The 18,933-nt window shown below is 58.9% G+C and overlaps 1 protein-coding gene across 2 annotated transcripts; it reads right to left on the minus strand.

Annotated features, from left to right (window-relative positions):
• Positions 2,007–14,595, minus strand: SH2D5 (SH2 domain containing 5). 2 transcript variants are annotated; one of them, XM_018055085.1, is made up of 10 exons: positions 14,506–14,595; positions 9,563–9,691; positions 9,274–9,354; positions 8,737–8,811; positions 7,564–7,710; positions 6,855–7,103; positions 6,531–6,705; positions 6,051–6,159; positions 5,289–5,448; positions 2,007–4,426 (listed from the first exon to the last, which is right to left on the minus strand). In XM_018055085.1, the coding sequence occupies exons 2-10, from the start codon at positions 9,647–9,649 to the stop codon at positions 4,223–4,225; spliced, it is 1,287 nt and encodes a 428-aa protein (XP_017910574.1). In that variant the 5' UTR covers positions 9,650–9,691; positions 14,506–14,595; the 3' UTR covers positions 2,007–4,222. The 2 variants fall into 2 exon arrangements, with proteins under 2 accessions (XP_017910574.1, XP_017910569.1); XM_018055080.1 differs by having other exon boundaries at positions 9,274–9,357.

Consider the following 18,933-nt stretch of genomic DNA (forward strand, 5'->3'; position numbering starts at 1 on the left):
GGCGCCGCCGCGGCGGGGGCGTCCCCCAGGGCCGGCCCGCACCGGACCCCCCAGCAGCCCGGGCCAGGGGGCGGGGCCAGCGCCCGCGCGGCGGGGGGACCGGGCTCCTCGGGGGGCGCCCGGAGACGAGGAGGAAGCGGGGCGGCGGGGGAGCCGAACGGGCCGAGCCGGAGCCGCCGCCTCCTCCCGCGCGCCGGCTCGCCCGTCTCCCTGAGGCCCGGCCCGGGCGGGGGCGGGGGGCGGGGCGCGGGGGGCAGTGGCGGATCCGCGCTTTAGGCGGCGCCGCAGGACCCGGGCCCCCGGAGCCGCCCCAACCGCCCGCTCGCTCGCGCGCACGTCTCCGCGGCGTCCGCGGTTGCTGGGCAACGCCGGGGGCGTCACAGCGCGCGGCTCCCTGACGCCCGCGCCCCGCGCACCGGAGGAAGCCGCACGTGCTGAAGTTCCCAGCGCTAGTGCTGAAGGCTGGTGCGCCCTCGTGGGGGACCCGCGCTGACTTTGTCCACGCGTCTGCTGACTCAGTGCCAGGCGCTGCCCAGTTCGGTTCAATCGCTCAGTCGTGTCCGACTCTTTGCGACCCCATGGACGGCAGCACGCCAGGCCTCCCTGTCCATCACCAGCTCCCGGAGTTTGCTCAAACTCATGTTCTTTGAGTCGGTGATGCCATCCAACCATCTCATCCTCTGTCGTCCCCTTCTTCTCCCGCCTTCAGTCTTTCCCTGATGCTGAGTCAGCTCTTCGCATCAGGTGGCCAAAGTATTGGAGTTTCAGCTTCAGCATCAGTCCTTCTAATGAATATGCAGGACTGATCTCCTTTAGGATGGACTGGTTGGATCTCCTTGCAGTCCAAGGGACTCTCAAGAGTCTTCTCCAACACCACAGTTCAAAAGCATCAATTCTTCGGCGCTCAGCTTTCTTTATAGTCCAGCTCTCACATCCATACGTGACCACTGGAAAAACCATAGCCTTCACTAGACGCTGCACAGCTGTTCTTTTCCAGTCCACGCAGCCCCAGTTCTGAGAGGTTAACCACCTTGCTAGAGGTGGCCCAGGGGAGCCCCCCCCGCCCCGAGGAGATAGCAGAGGAGTGGCCTCCCTCGGGGGTTAGAGACTTACCAAAGGCGACAGGGACCTTGCTGCCCTTTATCCACATCCCTGTATTGACTCAGAAAGGCTGCCCCAGAGCCTGTCACAGCGTCCCCCTGCACCCCCACACCAGGCGATGCAAGAGCAAAGCTTCCCTCTAATGCTGCCCTCTGTATTTAAGACTCAAGCTGAAGATACAAAACAAAAAATTTTGAGAGCCAAAGTCCTTTGGCTGGAGAGGCTGCCTGGCCTCTCTCCCCACCCCACCCCGACCCCAGCACAAATCCCTCTAGAAGAGCCCCACTCCACCCCCACCTCTTCTAGACTCCCGTTTGCACAGGAATTGTCTGCTATCCGCCAGGCATGGCAACAGACCCTGGGAGATAGCCCAGCCCCTGCCCTGCAGTGCACCTATGGTCTAGGGGGGGAGGCTGACATTTGAAACAAATATTCCACAAACAAAAATCCCATAAATAAAAAAGTATTAACAAACTAAAGGACCAGATGTACTGAATAGTTGGCCAGGATACCTCACCCAGCCTGGGCAGGGGGCCAGGGGGCAGTCTGGGCAGGCTTCCTGAGAGTGAGAGATGGTAAGGTTGAGGAGCTCATCAGCTAAAGGACAGGAGGGCAAGGACGCCTGTGCAAAGGCCCTGTGGCATGTTGCAGGAGCAGAAGGATCATCCGAGTGGCCAGAACACAAGGACTTGAGTCTCTTCCCTACAGGAAATACCCACCGGAGGTTGTAAGCAGGAGTCATTGTTTGAAGCTACCCACACAACTCCTTCAAGACCTCCTGAGCCCCTGAGGACAGGATCTCTGTCTGGTTCATCATTCAGCACCAGCGGAAGGGATGGTTGAGAAAGGAAAGCACAGCAGGCCAACTGGACAAAGCCCTCGCCTTTCAAAGGCAGTCTGTACTCGACAGTCCGAAGAAATGCACTTTATTTGTCCCAAGTCCACACAGTAAGGAGAGCTGGGCTGCCCAGGTGGCGCTGGTTGCAACATTGGAAACTGTGGTCTGTTATGAAGACACGGAGGTGTCTGCACACATGGGTCACAAACCTGGCCTTGTTTGTACCATGTGACCCATGAGCGCTATGTGCAAGGATGTTAAAGTACTGTGGGGACGCTCCCGACCCTGTCCACACAGATAACTGGTGCAACAAAATCCGTCCCTCACAGAGGTAAGGCCAGCTAGCTGGACTTCTTAAATGTGTGCGACTCTGGTGCAGTAATCCTGGGCCCCATATCACCAAACCCCTCTCCTCGCCAGGGGAATAGGAGGCTGGGGCTTATGAAGGAACAGGGCTTTGCCCAGGGAGGAGATGGCTGCTGGTAGTAAGGGTTGTAACATGAGTCCGGTTTCCCACTCATATTCAGTACAAAACCACTGCTGTGGTTCCAGTGAAAAGAAAGAAAGTGAAGTCGCTCAGTCGTGTCCAACTCTCTGCGACCCCATGGACTGTAGCTCACCAGGCTTCTCCGTCCATGGGATTCTCCAGGCAAGAATACTGGAGTGGGTTACCATTTCCTTCTCCAGGGGATCTTCCCGACCCAGGGATTGAACCCAGGTCTCCCACATTGGAGGCAGATGCTTTAACCTCTGAGCCCCCAGGGTTCCAGTGAAACAAGCCCCTAAAGGACAGCTTCCTCCTATCTCTTGTGACAAGAGTGACAAGGCCCCAACCAAGACCCTTTCCTGAGCTGGAGGTTGTAAACTGGGAACGCCAGGCCTGAACTTCTGAGGCTCCTCAATCTTTTTATTCCACTGGGGCTGCTCGTTTTTCCAAGAAACACAAGTGTATTACTTTCAAGGCCCTATGCAGTCACATCCTGTCCCCAGAGAGGGGAGAAGGCAGCCCCCAGACTCACGACTAGGCCTCTGCCTCAGGAGTAGAAGTTCATCCACCAGGAACTTGCTCCTTAGTTTGGGAGATTCATGCTTGTCTGTCAAGTTCACTTATAAAGGGGGACACTTAGAGCTGTCGATCACCGCAGGGTCATTTCCCTGGATGGACTCCCCTGTTCCAGCCAAGGCCGAGTGTCCTCTGGCCGGGCCCACTGCAGTTCTGCCTTTAGATGGTTCCTCCCTGACCCTCACCCCCAGTGGGGCTGGCATGGTCCTTGACAGATGCCCATTAAGGGAAATGCCATCATTGTGTGTGGGGGGGCACTTCCCAGGCAGCCACCAAACCCAGTGTGGCCTGCAGGATGAGAGGATCAGGGCCTGGTCACCCCCATAAGCCTGCAGCTCACTGCTGGCCCCTCGGAATCAAATGGCCAAAGGAAGTGAGCCTGGGTGGTGGTGGGGGGGTGTCTTGGTTTTTGGAGGGTGTACGGAAAGGGAGGAATCTGTGACATCTCTTCTGTGTGAGCAGGAAGCCCAACTCTGTGGTTCTGAGCAGACGTCCTAATCTGAGGTTCACTGGGATCCTCTGCCCCGTCAGGCCGCTCGCACTGCTTTCTCCACTCAGGTGTCCACCCCGGGGTCTGGGTGACTTGGCTCCTCTCTGCAGCCTCTTAACGCCCCCCTCACTTTAGAACTCAAGGGCGGACTCCTCTCACCTCAAAGGATGTGGGAAACAGGCCGCGCTCTGTCTGCTTGGATGTCGCCCCTAAGCTCCACCGCGTTGTCCCTGTTTCTCTCCCGGAGAGGGTGCCTTGGCCCCACACCCTTTCTCTCCTGCCTGCCCGCACACCTCTCCCTCACGCGTCTGGCTGCCTTGGTCCAGAGCTCTCTGGGTCACCCAGTCAGGGCCCTAAGGCCTGGCCTCCTTAGGTGAGGGCCCCACCTGCACTGGAACAACCTTCCTGCCCACCTTGGGAAGCTCCCCACCCAGGAGTAAGGTGAGACCCAGAGAAGGCAAGCATTGAGTCACCCGGCAAGTTCTTGGAAGCCTGGAGCTCGGTCTGCCACGCTTGCGATCCTGACAGCCTGTGTCTTGGGGAGAAGCCCCTGGCAATCCCCACTCTCAGGGACCCCCACAGGCAGGGAAGTGATGGAAGACTGGTCCCAGGGGCAGTGACTGGATGGAACTGGTGGTGCCCAGCAGGGTGGGAGAGGCCAGAGCCGAGTGGCCCGCTGAGGCCCGGGAGCCAGGGTACCACGGGGCCTATTGGGGTGGGGCCCCGCCTCCTAACCCAGACCCTGCAGCTCTGCCTCAGACTTGGCGTGGCCAAGGGGCCGGAGCGTCCGAGGAGGCCGGCCCTCGGGCCCGCAGTCCTGCTCCTCATAGCCGGGGTTCAGGCGGCCCATGTCGAGGGAGCAGAAGAGGCTCCGCTCCGTTCCCGCGTGGTGCTCCACCAGGGCTTCCAGGCTGGGGAACTCGGCTGGCAGGTGCTGGGGAGGGGGCAGGGCAGGGACTTCAGTTCCAGCCCCCCTTTCCCCACGGATCACACCTCCAACTACCCCACCACCTTGGATCCTGCCTCACTTCAGAAAGGACCCTGTACTGCTCCCAGCAGAAACACACCCCTTTCACTCCCCACCCACGGCATGGACAGGACCTAGGCACTTAGAGTGCAAACAAGGCCGCACATTTAAAAAGCCGCGCCTGCCCACCCCAGTCCCTGGAAGCGCGTGATCAGGCCAGGACTGCAGACCTAGAGGCTGTGTGAACTTAAACGCAAGCCTCTACCCTCTCTGAGTCTGTTTCCTCCTCTGCTAAAAGACAAGTTAGGGTGTGGGAAAGCATGACTTTTAAAAGCTGTGATTGATGTAAAAATGCGAGGCGTGCCCCTAGCCCAAAATTCCACTGTTCGTCTGTGTGTTAAGTCACTTCAGTCGTGCCCAACTCTTTAAGACTCCTTGGACTATAGCCCGCCCTGCTCCTCTGTCCATGGGATTCTCCAGACAAGAACACTGGAGTGGGTTGCCATCTTCTCCTCCAGGGGGCTCTTCCCGACCCAGGGATGGAACCTGCATCTCCTCTATCTCCTGCATTGACAGGCAGGTTCTTTACTACCAGCACCGCCTCGGAAGCCCACAACTCTACTTGAAATACCCTACTCTGCTGACGGAGGGGCCTTAGAGTGGAGCCCGCAGAGTGGAAGTGGGGCCAGAGCCGAAAGGACCAACGACTCAAGAGCTGGGTGGAGCGTTAGAGAGGGGGGTGGGGCAAAAAGGAGCCAATGAGGGGCCGGTGTGAACTGTGAAAGGGGCGGGGCCTGACGGCGAGGGGCAGGGCTGGGAACCCTCTCACCTCCACACAGTAGCGGCCCACGTGGTTCCGGAAGACTTGGTGGGGCACCACGCCACACTGCGTCCTCACCGACAGGCACCACTGGCCACTGGCGCCCGGCTCAGGCCACAGCAGGAAGGCTCCAAGCACGTCTCTCCGCAGCAGGGCGAGGGCGCTGGGCCTGGGAGGGCCGAGGCCAGAGGCTGAGGGCGGGCCCCCTTGTTGGGACCCAGCCTCAGTCTGCTAAACAGCCTAACGAACCCACAGTGTTGGAAACACAGTGACTGCCTAGAGTACCCCTTCCACGAAAGGATGCTTTCTGACTGCCTCTCAGAAAGGTTTCCAAGGGTTACCCTAACTGTTGACCCACTAGGGAGATAGTTTTAAAGAGCGTGCATTTAGGAAGGCCGTCCCCTGTGACAGGCTTCACCTGAATAATCTTATTTGATCCCTTCCACAGCCCTGCATTGAAGGTCTGTTTGTTTTTAGTTTTTCATCTTTTGGCTGCACTGCACAGTATGTGGGATTCTAGTTCCCCGACCAGGATCGAATCCACGCCCTCTGCACCGGCAGCATGGAAGTCTTAACCACTGGACCACCAGGGAAGCCCCAAAGGTCCTTTTATTATCCCCATTTTACAAAAAATTGAGGCCCAGGGTGGGGAAGTCTCTGGCCTAAGGTCGGAGAGCCCTCTGTCCAAGGGCAGGGATGCACATCTCGGGGCCCTGGGGGAGGTCACAGCCTAGTTCCCCGCCCTCCCTAAGGGTTGGGCACCACTCCTACCTGGAGATGCCAGCAAAGGCCCAGATGTTCTCGGTCAGGCTTCCCCCGCTCTCCACCAGGCACGAGGGGCCCCCGGGCCCCCGGGGCCAGGCCTCCCACGCGGCAGGAACTAGAGCGATCAGAGGGAGGGAGGTCGTCCTCTTCTGCACCCATCCCCGTTTCACCCCCACAGGCTTCAGCACTGTCCGGGCTTGTCTCTTTACCAAGCCCCCCTCTCTCCGCCCAGTCTGCAGACATCGTGCTTCCCCAAAGACACAGGCACACCCAGGCACACGCCTACGCACACTCACTCGCCAGTTACAGCACTTCAGCAGCTATGCCCGTGCCTCGGCCAACAGCACCTGGGCGCTCAGCCCCGAACACATCCTCGAACGCGGAGGCCTGGCATTCACAGACGTCTACAGTCACAGCCCGCAGACCCTGCCGCTCAGGCCCACCCTCATCCAACCCACGCTGGTGCACGCGTCCCCGGCAACTCACGGGCCTCGCGGGCGGACAGCTGCAGCTGCGTCTCGTAGGTGCAGGCGCGGTAGGCCCCGGAGCGGAGCACCTTGCTGCGGATGGCCTTCTTGCGCACAAGCGTGGGCGAGCAGTACGGGTTCCCCAGGCGCACGTGGCGGGCGCCCCCTCGGCTCCCCGACTCCAGCAGCTCCTTCTAGGGAGGGCCCCGCAGGGGCGCCCAGACTCAGGCCTGCCCGGCCATAACCCCTCCCACGGAAATCCGGCACCCGCCCCCCTCTACCTCCAAACCCTGGCCCTGGTCCCCCGGTCCCCTGCCCACTCCCTGGCTGGGGTGCTGCGTACCCCGCTGCCCTCAGACCCCTCTGCCGGCAGCCGCCGGAAGGAGACCAGCGCGTTAACGTTCTGTGAGAGCTGATCCCGGCCGAAGGGTTCCCGTACTAGGCCAGGGGGCCCCCCAGGGCCGGACACGGGCTTCAGGGGAACGTCCCCCACAGGCCCCGGGCAGGGCTCGGGCCGGGCCCGCTCCTCCGGGTGCTGCAGGAGGTAAGCGAGCTGGAAGGAGCGGCAGAGCAGCAGGTGAAGGATCTGAACCTGGGGAGGGAGAGGGAGGTGTGCTCAACTGGGGGGCTCCTGGGGGGACCCTGGGCATCAACCCACGGGCCAGGGGTGCCTGCAGCCCCCTGGCTTGAGGTGCTCTTCCCTATTCTTCCTGAGAAAACGAATACTTATCCCCCAAAACCTCACCACCATGCAGCCTCCCCTCCCATCTTCCTTGATTCATTTGACAAACAGGGGGCGTCTGCCATGTCCCAGGCATCATGCTTGGAGCTGGGAATATAGGCGCTGAATGCACTGCTAACCCTCAGTTGCTAACCCCACCTATATCTCAGAGGCGAGGCTGAGAGTCCAGGCCCTGAAGTCGCAGGGGGTGCTCAGGCCAGCTTGCTGAGCCAGCCACGGCCTCGGTCCCCAGGACCCACGTGGACCCACAGCACACCACCCCCCCCCACCCAGCCCCAGTGCTGGGCCCCCTGCCCTGGGCCCCGGGTACCTCTCCAGGCTGGCTGCCCACAAAGAGGTGGCAGAAGAGCTTGCTGGCTGGGCTCCTGGGGTTTCGGGCCATGAAGGCAAACTGGCAGTCGGCTGGGCACCAGGTGGCATAGAGGATGCGCCTTAGGGCGTGTGCCATCAGGAGCACCTGGGAGGCAGCAGGCCCATGGCCTCCATCAGACCCACCGTGTGGCCCGCAGATACCGGCCAGCACGTGCAGCCCTGTGGGTGCCATGCCCCGGCCGGCAGCCTCCTGGGTCTGCCCTCCAGCCTGGGTGCCCACTCAGCACCTGGGATGAAGAACTCTGTCCTGCTTCCAGGCCTGCCCAAACCACGCTTCCCACGGGCACCCTCATCCTTTACACGGACCTTGAGCTCGGGGCCCCTGCCCTGGGCTGCCAACCAGCTGACCGGGGTGGTCGTGCTGAGTCATGGAGCCGAGGGACAGAGCGTTCACGGCCGGCAGGGTCATAGGGACAGGCAGCGGGGGCTGGCCCTGGGCTTGCACTCCTGGTTTCTGGAGTCAGATGACCAGGGTTTGAATCCGGGCTATGTCACTCCCTCTCCGGTGCCTTGGGCGGCTAAGCACAGGTCTCTGAGCCCTTGCTGGGACAGGACCCTTCCGATGGGGCTGTTGGAGGCCGTCAGTGAGACCTCGTGCAGGTGGCAGGTCCTGACCCCAGGGCCCCCACTGTGCCAGCTCTGGATGTGTTGGCACCACATCTTAGGTGAGTGGTGCCAAGTCATGGGGCACCCAGTCTGGCACGTGGTTACAGTTCTTTTTTTTGGCTGGTTTTTCACCAAGAGGAAGATGGGTGACCAAACAGGGGCTCCCAGCCGGCCTCCAGCCTGCCTGGCCCTATTCCCCAGTCATAAGAGGCCAGCCACAGGCCCCTGGCCCAGCCTGGGGACCGGCTCAGACCTCCTGGGGTCAACTGGGCCTGATACTCAGGCTAGGATCTGGTCCCTGGAGATTCTAGGGCTGGAGGCAGGGGTGGGGTGCGGTGGGGAGAAACTTGTCGTCTGAGCTGCCGTGGCAGGAGGGCCCTTGGAGAGAGGACGTCCAAAGGCCCAGGCCAGGCTGAGTAATGAGGGAGGCTGCGGAGCTGGGTGCAGGCGTGTCCCCAGGGAGGAGGACACCTGGGGGTCCTCATCTGCACCCCGGGGTTCCTACCTCGCCCTCCCCGCTGTAGATCTTGAGGCCCTGAAGGCTGAATTTCAGGATGACAGCCCGGCGTCGGGGACAGTCCTGGGTGGGAGAGAAGTGGTGGGGAGCATCGTCACCGCCCGGGCAGGCCCAGCCTGGCCTCTGACCCCGGGGCTGGTCAGCTCGCCCCCTGCAGCTGCCAAGGGGCAGAGCACTAGACGGGGAGCCCCTGGGGGCTGGCACAGCGTGCATGGCTCCTGGCAGACAAACCCCGCGGCCCGTGATGACCGCCCCCCATATCTCCCACCTGTGGGGCCCAGGTCACCACTGTCCGGGGGAAGGGAGCCCCAGGGCATGAGGAATGTGGTTCCAGGAGCCCGCGTGTGGTCCCAAGGGCACCCACCTCCCAGAATGGCTTTGGCCCCACCCTTCCCTGGGCCTTACTTGCTCCGTCTTTCTGAATGGGGGGCTGGGGTGGACCTGAGGGGCTCAGGGGTCATTCCCAGCCCAACACTCCAGGGCTCTGAGCCCAGTGGGGAAGTGCCCCCCATCCCAGCCCCATACCTTCAGTGCCCACAGCTGCTGCTGGACCAGCCACACACTCTCCTGGGGGTCCAGGTCGTCCACGGGGAAGGAGCCCACATACTGCTTGGGGGCAGGGGTAGGGGGTGGGGGAACAGGGGAGTCAGGCCCCTGGCCCCGATCCCCGCTCTCCACGTTACCCTCCTCACACATACACTGCGCTGTGGGGGAGGCTGGTGGGTGGCAGAGGGCATCCCCGGGGGCCAGGCTCCACCCCCAGGGCCCGCCCCACCCCACCTCACAGCCCCCCTAGGGGGCCCACCCCACCTACCTGGGCAAACTTGGTGATGTACCGGGGCCGCTGAGGGGCAGGGCCACAGTCGGAGGCCCTCCGGCCCCTGGCCCCTGCCTTCTGCATAGCCCCCAGGGCGGCCGGCTTCTCCCTCGGATGGAGAGGAGGCTGCAAAGGGCAGGGGGAGCTGGGCTGGTGCCCAAGGCTGGTGTGCAGCCTCGGAGCACCCATCAGAGGCTCTCCTCCACATCCTGGCATCCAGCAAACCCTGCCTGAGCGCCTGCTGTGTGTGCCAGGCAGCGTCCTGGGCGCTGGGACACAGGGGACACACACCCTGGGCAAAATGACAAACTCCCCACCTGCCCTGGTAGAGCCAACATTCAATTAAGCCATCAGTAAGATATGGAATAGGTCAGATGGTGACAAGGGGCTTTCCTGGTGGCTTGGCTGGTAAAGAATCCGCCTGCAATGTGGGAGACCTGGGTTCGAACCCTGGGTTGGGAAGATCCCCGGGAGAAGGCAAGGCTACCCACTCCAGTATTCTGGGCTGGAGAAGTCCACAGACTACAGTCCACGGGGTCGCAAAGAGTTGGACATGACTGAGCGACTAACACAGATGGTGCTAAAGCAGAGAGGAGGCCATGAAGGGCAGGCCGGGGGGTGGCCACGGCCAAGAAGGCCTCGCTGAGGCGTGAGGTTGGAGGAAGAGGGAGCGGACACATAGCCAGCTTGTGCAGAGTGCCAGGAGAGAGGGACCCTGGGAGGCACCATCCAAGAGGAGGCGTGTCACAGCGGCCTGAACAGGGTCTGCGAAGGCCCGGAGCAGCTGGGCAGCTGGGGCCCCGAGGCAGAACTTACCAGAGCAGCACCCAGGGTGGGGTCAGCCCAAAACGTCCCCTAAGGGGACCGAGGCGCTGCCCTGGTGAGCGGCGGGGAGCCAGAGCAGGTGCCACGGCAGGAGGCCTGGAGTCCACGGGGCAGCGGTGGCCCCTGAACTGACGGGCCAAGGCTGTGCCACGGGACCCTGGCTCCTTCTGCCCAGCCCCGGCGCTGGTCTTTCCCAGATCTCCCGGACCTCTCAGCGGAGGAGAGGAGGGACGCTGCCTTCCAGACTGTCCTCAGGGGCAGGGAGGGCGCGTCCTTCCCCCTCAGAGCTCAGGGCACAGCTGATGTTCAGTGAACGCGGCATGAACACATCCCGCCACCATGGAGCCTGCATGTGGCAGCTGGAGAAGCTGACGCCCCGCCACGGAGAGCCGGCTCTCGGGAATGAAGATCCAGCGCGGCCACAACAGAGATGAAAAAACAACAGCAGCAACAACAAACGCATCACAAAACAGAACAACCGAGTGCCTCTGCCTCTGACCCAGGACTCGGCTCCCTCAGGCTTCCTCGGAGTCAATTGTAGACATCCGCATCAGTCCCCTATCCTGGAGGGCTCCCTCCGTCTTACCAGGCTACTCGGAATCACTGCATTTGGGATCAGAGAGACCCAGGTCCAAATCCTGTGTGATGCTGCATAAGCTGCTTCACCTCTCTGAGCCCCCATTTCCTCAACCCCAAAGGTGGGGTAACGTGCGGCACTGGTGAGAGCTTGCAGGCACGGAGCCGCGCACGATGCCCGCCAGGCTCAGAGCTGTGACCAGCAAGTACGGTCTCGTGGGGAATGTGGTCGTTGCTGTTCAGGCGCTCAGTCGTGTCCGACTTTTTGCGACCCCATGGACTGCAGCACGCCAGGCCTCTCTGTCCATCACCAACTCCTGGAGTTTACTCAAACTTGTGTCCATTGAGTCGGTGATGCCATCCAGCCATCTCATCCTCTGTCTCCCCCTTCTCCTGCCTTCAGTCTTTCCCAGCATCAGGGTCTTTTCCAGTGAGTCGGCCCTCCATGGCAGGGGGCCAAAGTATGGGGGAATGGGGAGCCCCTCAGGAGGGGAACTCAGGGGACAGTGAGCTCTGATTACTGTCAGTACCCTCCTTGCAGCAGGCTACACCTGAGAGGAGACCACCCAGCCCGGGAGGGCAGACGTGCCTGGGGGTCGTGATTACTGCCAGAAGAAAGCAGCGGTCAGCCAAGGCGCTGGGCCGGAGATGGGTGCGCCCCGGGTGTGCTTGAGCACCTGCAGGAGTCTGGACAAGCGGGGTTTGGGAGATCGCCAAGAGCCTGGGAACGGCCCCCAGCTCAGCCTCGCCCCTGACGCTGCACAGTCCCCTTGGGGGCTTCCTGGTTCTGCCCTCCTGCTTTCCTGGGCCCTCTCACCTCTCTTCACTTTTTGATCCTAATTCTTTTTCACATCATGACCATTACCCTATGTCATTTTACGTTCAAATACAGCAAGGTTAGGATGTAACTGGCACAGAAGCTATGTGGCCCTGGTTCCAGGTACGGAGATGGGGCTTCCAGGGAACTCGACCTTCAACACTTCCTGGGCTGGGATGCCTGGTGCCTGTAGGCAGGGATGAGGGGGGAACAGAGGCAGCAGAGACCAAAACCCAAACCAAATGGGGCAAAAGGGAGAGACGGAAGGAACAGAGGATGAAAAGAATGGCACACTTAGACAGCATATTTAAAAGCAGAGACATTACTTTGCCAGCAAATGTCCGTCTAGTCAAAGCTATGGTTTTTCCAATAGTCATGTACGGATGTACGGATGTGAGAGTTGGACTATAAAGAAGGCTGAGCGCCGAAGAACTGATGCTTTCAAACCGTGGCATTGGAAAAGACTCTTGAGAGTCCCTTGGACTGCAAGGAGATCCAACCAGTCTATCCTAATGGAGATCAGTCCTGAATATTCATTTAGAAGGACTGATGCTGAAGCTGATGCGAAGAGCTGACTCACTAGAAAAGACCCTGATGCTGGGAAAGATTGAAGTTGGGAGGAGAAGGGGACGACAGAGGATGAGATGATTGGTCATTCTGAGCAAACTCCAGGAGATAGTGACGAACAGGGAAGCCTGGCGTGCTGCAGTCCATGGGGTCGCGAAGAGTAGGACCTGACTTAGTGACTGAAGAAGAAGAAGCGGGAACAGAGGAGTGAGAGGAAAGACTACGGAAAGAGAGAAAAGGGAGAGATAGGAGGAGAGAGAGGTGGGGAGCAGGGAGCACGTCTCACATCTCACACCCAGCCCGACCACTGCAGCAGCCCGCAGAAGGTGGGGGTAGACAACCGGAAGGAGGCACCGGACAGCTGTGGCTGAGGCTGCAAACAGCCTCCTCGCCCACATCCAGAGCCGCAGCTTTCTTGGGGACACCCTGGGGTGTAGGCTGTGGGGGTGCAGGGGGGAGACCAGGCCACTGGGCCCTCTTAAGGGTCCCACTTCACCCCCACATCACCTGATCCTTCTTCCCCCAACCTTGGAAAACTGGAAGTTTCTCCCTCCTACGCCTGAGGGGTACAGTACCTTTCAGCCCCAGACTGCCCAGGGTACCAGGGAGGGGAGAGGCTCACTGAATCATGGAAACAGACCCGTTGACCTATTCCAGGCACAGACATCCACCGATGCCTTTGATCAGATCTGTTTTTCTTAGGTTTTGCACAGGAGCCTGGCTCTGGGCCAGAATCATCCTAAGGGGACACATTTGGAACAAGGCTGGGGCCCTTCTCTTGCTCCTCTGACGTTTTCCAGGTGGCCGCTTAGAGACGGGGCACCGGATGGGTTGACCACCTCGAGGGGCAAGGATGGGGGCCTCAGCTGCGCTGTACTGCAGCCAAGTGGCGTCCTAAGGAGGGCCCACTTTCCAGCATCACAGGAGACCCCTCAGCCTCCAGACTCAGTGCTTAGCAAATGGTGGCTCAGGGTGAAGTCACCTGCCCAAAGTCACACAGCAAAAGGGGAGCTGGGAACCCATCGTGGGTCTATAGGGCTCTTCCCCCCTCCCTGCCCCCCACCCCTGCCATGGCAGTGCCCGCCCCCAAGAAAGCAGGTGTCCACCTCCTGAGTTTGGCGTGTCCCAGCCTACCCAGGGGCAGGTGAGGCGAGGAAGCAACAGCAGTGGTGCTGGGGGTGGATGTGATCAGCTGCTTTCTCCCGCTGCCTGCCTCCCGGGCCAGACAGTCTGGGGCTGCCAGAGGCACTCCAGTCTCACCAGTCTTTGGCTCCGCAGCACAGAAGTGCCCCCCTACCCCCAGGACAGCCCCCTACCCCCAGGACAACCCTCCACCCCATGCCATCCCTGTTTGCCCTGGGCCACAGGGTGGGAGAGACTAAGGTCAAGACCATGGCCGGTGGGGTCCCCACGAGGCTGGCTGATGTAACCAACATCAGCCTCCATGTCCTCAACCAGAGAGTGGGTTTAATGATAGCAGCTGCCTTCTGGAGTTGTTCATCTGTTTCTTCTGAGTACATTTCCAAGCGCTACGTTCCAGGTGAACAAAAAACAAAGTCCCAGCCCTCAGCAAGCTGGCCTGAGGAGGGACGGGGGTGGATACTGGAAATCAACATTTCAGGGGGGCTGAAGCGACTTGGAGGAAAATACGGCAGAGCGAAGAGGACCTAAGATCTGCGTGCGTCTGTGTCGGGGGGCGGGGGGAGGTGCCAACAAATACAGCCTCGTCTCCCCGCGCAGACGACATGAAGAGCAAAGTGCTGTTTTCAGGATTAAAGTGGGGCCGAAACCAGATGCGCGGCGGTACAGAGCCCGCTCCGCAGAGTGGGGAATTATCCGTACCATTGTAATTCCCAGGGTCCCCGGCCGGCTCCGGGGGCGGAGAAAGTCTTGCTCACTCCCCGCCCCCAGACAGAGGGGCGAGCGAGGCAGGACCCTAGCCAAGGGGGTGGTGGAGGTGATGGACGGTGATGGTGGAAGTGACAGATGATGACGGTGATGGGCGAAAGGGACAGACAGGCGTCTCCCTATCCGACACGCGCCCCCCCGCCACCCAGCCACCCACGCACTCCAATCTCCACGCCCCGGGACCGAGTCTAGCTCCTGCCGATCAGCCAGTCCCAGCCCCCGCCCGGCTCCCCGTGTGCTCACTCACCGCGGGCTCGGTGTCCCGTTCCTGCCGCCCGGCGCCGCGACCCGCGAGCCTGCACCGCGCGGCCCTTCCCTGCCTCCTCCGACTCCTCGCGCAGCCCCCACGTGGCCGCGGCGAGCAGATCCCGCATCACCCGGCCCTCGGCCTCGCCCGCCCAATCGGTGCCCGCGGAGCCGCTCCGCTCGCCCACGCCGCCCAATCAGCGGCCGCGAGGGGCCCTGGCTCCGCCCCCTTCGTCTTGTGCCCGGGCGCTCCGCCTTTAAAGCGAGAGCCCGGGGGCGCTCACGTCCGCCCAGGACGCCTCTTTCCGGGCGGGTAGGGGGTTCTGAGTGCTGGGGGCCTCGCCGATGGTCCCCCCCCTCCTGGGGCGTCTTACCCCTCCCTCCCCTCACCCTCCACCCCCAACTCCACCCCACCCCACTCCCCACCCCCCGCCATCCCCGGCTATAACTCCTTCTCCCTTCTCGTCATCTCGGTGGCGGCTGCGACGGCACCTCCTCCAAGAAGCCTTCCCTGACCACCACCGGTGACCTCACCTCCTTAAAGCGCTCGCCACTCCTGCCCATCAGCCTAACTAACCCCTCTTACTAGAGGGCTCTCGGCCCCGGCCCGGAGGCGCCTCTCTCCCCAGTGCGGCTGGCCAGCAGTAGGCTTTCGGGGCTTGTCTTGATGAGTGAATGAAAAAGGCGTCAGGATCCGGCCTCTGGGGACCCCTGGCCAGTCTCAGCCCTGATTCCCTCAGCCCCAGAGAGGTGGGAGTTGTGGCGCAGCCCTTTCCTCGCCCTCCTTCGGCCGGCCGGCCTGGGCCGTTCCTTGTAAGAGATTTAACTGAGCTTGCCCAGTGGCCCCTGAGAAATCTGGGCAGTTAGCTCTACGGGGCCGGGGTTGCTGGGGTGTGTGTGTGTGTGGGGGGGGCGCATGACTCTGTCCTTTGGGTTACATGAAAATTCACCGAAATGGGGTGAGCAAATCCAGCCCAGAGTGTCAGCACAGACCCTATGCAAAGTCGCTTCCGTTGTGTCTGTTTTGGGACAGCCCACCAGGCTCCTCTGTCCATGGGGTTCTCCAGGTAAGAATATTGGAGTGGGTTGCCATTTCCTTCTCCAACAGACCTTGTATGTGCCACAGAAATAAATAGCAAGCCCGGTTCAGCCCAGTCTTTAGCATGTATGACATCTGAATTCTGCAGAGTTAATGGCAGCAGCTGCCACACGACAGGAAAGCAAGGCGGCAAAGGCAGGCGGGCACCCTGAGGGAGGTGGGTGGGCACTACTGAGGTCTGAGTGCCTCAGGGGAGTGGGGGAGGAGGCAGGCGTGAGCCCTGCGGGTCTGCTGGGCATCGCTTCATCTCCCCAAAGCTTCTGGATGCCTTTCCAAGAAGGGCAGTGGTGAGGTGTGGTGCTTAGAGACTTGGTCCCAAATCTGAACACTTCCTCTGGGACCTGAATCACTTTAATCTTCTAGCACCTCATCTGGAAGTTTTATTAACACCTGACTCCGAGGGAAGTCACGATTCCCATGCTTTCAGTTCAGTTGCTCAGTCATGTCCGACTCTTTGCGACCCCGTGGACTGCAGCACGCCAGGCCTCCTTGTCCATCACCAACTCGCAGAGTTTACCCAAACTCATGTCCATTGAGTTGGTGATGCCATCCAACCATCTCATTCCATGCATTACTGTGGGCAAATTGCTCAGCACCCTACCTGACCCACAGTGAGTGAAGTGCTCAGTGGATATTAGTGCTGTTACTCTTGAGTTTCTTTTCCATGTGACTGAAGGGCAGATGCTAAGTGCTCTGGAAAACACTTCATGGAGGTCATGTGACTGGCTTGAGCCCACTGATGAGAAGGATCAAGATGGTTTATACAGTTTGGTCCTGCTTTCCAGAAATCCCAATTTATGAAATTCAGGGTACAGGAAGGATGAAGGGTTAATTCTTACAAGCTTTCTTAAAAGGCATGTAAATTTTAAATAGAGACCTTGCCAATTACTAGACTACAGTCCCCATTTTGAGACCCTTCAGAAACCAAAACTATTAATTACTGACTCTAATGAGTTGTGGAGGCACACAATTCATCCCAATGCCTACAAATAAAAAAAAAAAAGTGACAGGAAGTTGTTTTAGGTCAAAATGAAAAAAAGACCAAGGAATTAAGTTCAGATAGTGAAGCCAATAAAACCAGAGGGGGAGTTTTGCCTTCTAAATCTTGCTCAGAAGGGGATAGAGGGTGAAGGTCTGAGTGGCAGGCACTGTGGTAGGTCCCAGGGATACAGAGATTTACCACAAAAATCAGATCTGGGAAGACACATGTGTGGGAAATGGATGTGACATTGACTCCTGACTTTGTGACCACCAAGGATCCTCTTCTTATTGGTCTTCACTTATTCCTTCACTCAGGAATACAACGTTTCAAATCCAAATTCATTTTATGGATTGGAAGTTCACGTCTTCATTTTTGTGTATCAGAGTAATGTAACTGCCCATGTGAGTTGGTCTTCAGGTTACCAAATTCAGTGGACCTAGCTCCACCCAAAGCACAGAAGCGCTGATCTTCTGCCATGCACGTAGCTTCAGTAAAGCCACAATAGATGGATCAGCTCAGAGGTTCGCATCAAGGAAAGCAAGTGTCAGAGGGAGCCAGCCATCTCCTGGGCGAGCCAAGCTAGGTCTGTTCGGGGCAGCATGAAATGGCCATCACTGCATAATTATCGGCCCCAGGTATCCAATCCTACGCTCGAGACAGCACAAGTCTTGGGAGTTATCAGGCAGAGAACCTCAGCCGTCGGATAAATGACTCACTCTGCAGGAAGAGCAGAGAAATCCTCTACACAAAGCAGGGGAGGGTATGACAAAGGAGGCAAGGGGGTGGGGCTGTGACCCCTGAACATGTGAGGGCACAGAGCCCTGTCTTGGCATTTCCTGATGAGTCAGCGACAATGACTAAGCCTCGCCAGGTGTGAGCTTGCTATCACAATCTTCTCTTTTCACTAAAAATCCCAGCAATCTGGTACTGGAGTTGCCAGCTGATGAATGTGTGTGGGAACTAACATCACATCATGTGCAAGCCCGTCTCCAACAGCAGGACTGAAATGGGAGGGGAGATGATGAGCTTGAACAGGTCTTGGCACAGCATCTCACACATATCTGGTTTTTACAGCACGTTTCCACGTTTCCTCAGTAATACCTTCCCATACTAGCAGCTACTTTCAGCCTTGAGCGCCGTGCTTTCCTTCTCTCAGGCATCTCCCAATGTCTGTCCCTGCAACTTAACTGTGCCTCCCCATAATGACCTAGAACAGATTTTTTTCTTTTTTTCAATTCTGAGATGTTATGGGCTGAATTGTGTCTCCTCTCCCCAAGTTAACATGTTGAAGTGCTAACACCTGGTACCTAAGAGTATGACCGGATTTAGAGCTAGGGTGTATAAAGAGGTAATTACATGAAAATGAGGTTATTAGGGGACTTCCCTGGTGGGCCAGTGGTTAAGACTCTGTGCTTCCAAAGCAGGGGGCGTAGGTTCAATCCGTGGTCATGGAATTAAAACACCCCCCCCTCAAAAAAAATAAAAAGAGGTCATCAGAGTGGGCACTGCTCCCATACGACTGATGTCCATTTAAGAAGAGGGCATTTGGACAGAGAGGAAAGACAATGTGCTGGCAGGGAGGAGACAGCCGTCCAGGAGCCAAAGAGAGGGGCCTGGAACAGACCCTTCCCTCTCTCGTTGAAAGGAACTAAGCTGCTGATGCTTTGATTCTGGGCTTGGAGACTCCACAACTGACAAATTAAATAGCTGTTGTTTACGCGATCTGGGCTGTGGTGTTTTGTTGTGGCTCAAGCAGACTAATACAGTAATTAAAATAAGACTCCTTTCCATCCAATCACAAAGTGAGCCAGACCACGGCAACCTATGGCCAGATTCCTCCTCCTGGTGTTTTCTGGGTGGCAAGGATTCTGGAGGTGCCAGGATCAGAGAAATGTTATCTAGTTCAACTCTCTCCTTTCCAGTTGAGAACTAGAAGGTTCTGCGGCTGGCCTGAGGTTGCACTCTTTTACTTCCAAAGAGGCACAGGCTGCAGGCGCCTCCACTCACCCTCTCAGCCACGGTTAGGGTGGTACTTTCGGGTTTTTGGAGCAGAGGGACCGGGCACTCCCTGGGGATCACCCCAGAGCCTTAGTGCCGCTGCTGCTTTATTTCTAGGTAATCCTGTATCTTAAGTGACTACTATGGACTTTGTACTTCCTTCCACTTATTACCAGTAACATAAAGCACTCCCTGCAATACTCTGGAGATAAAACAAATGCCCCAGAAATAAGTATTTAATCTTGTTGCTACCTGTACCCCATTTGAGAAGCAGAGAACAAGGAATAGTTCCAAGTACTTTTCCACTTGAGAAGTACAAGTCTAAAGAGGATCCCTCCCCAGAAATACTC

This window comes from Capra hircus, chromosome 2, assembly GCF_001704415.2.
Source record: "Capra hircus breed San Clemente chromosome 2, ASM170441v1, whole genome shotgun sequence".
Classification (NCBI taxonomy): domain Eukaryota; kingdom Metazoa; phylum Chordata; class Mammalia; order Artiodactyla; family Bovidae; genus Capra; species Capra hircus.

Bases quoted from the DNA above. Each gene is read 5' to 3' on its own strand.
- SH2D5 (XM_018055080.1), bottom strand. From the start codon at position 9,649: ATGCAGAAGGCAGGGGCCAGGGGCCGGAGGGCCTCCGACTGTGGCCCT. The intron at 9,358-9,562 runs GTAGGTGGGGTG...CCTGCCCCCAAG, and splicing joins ACATCACCAAGTTTGCCCAG to CAGTATGTGGGCTCCTTCCC. The intron at 5,449-6,050 runs GTAGGAGTGGTG...CGGCCCTCCCAG, and splicing joins GCCTTTGCTGGCATCTCCAG to GCCCAGCGCCCTCGCCCTGC.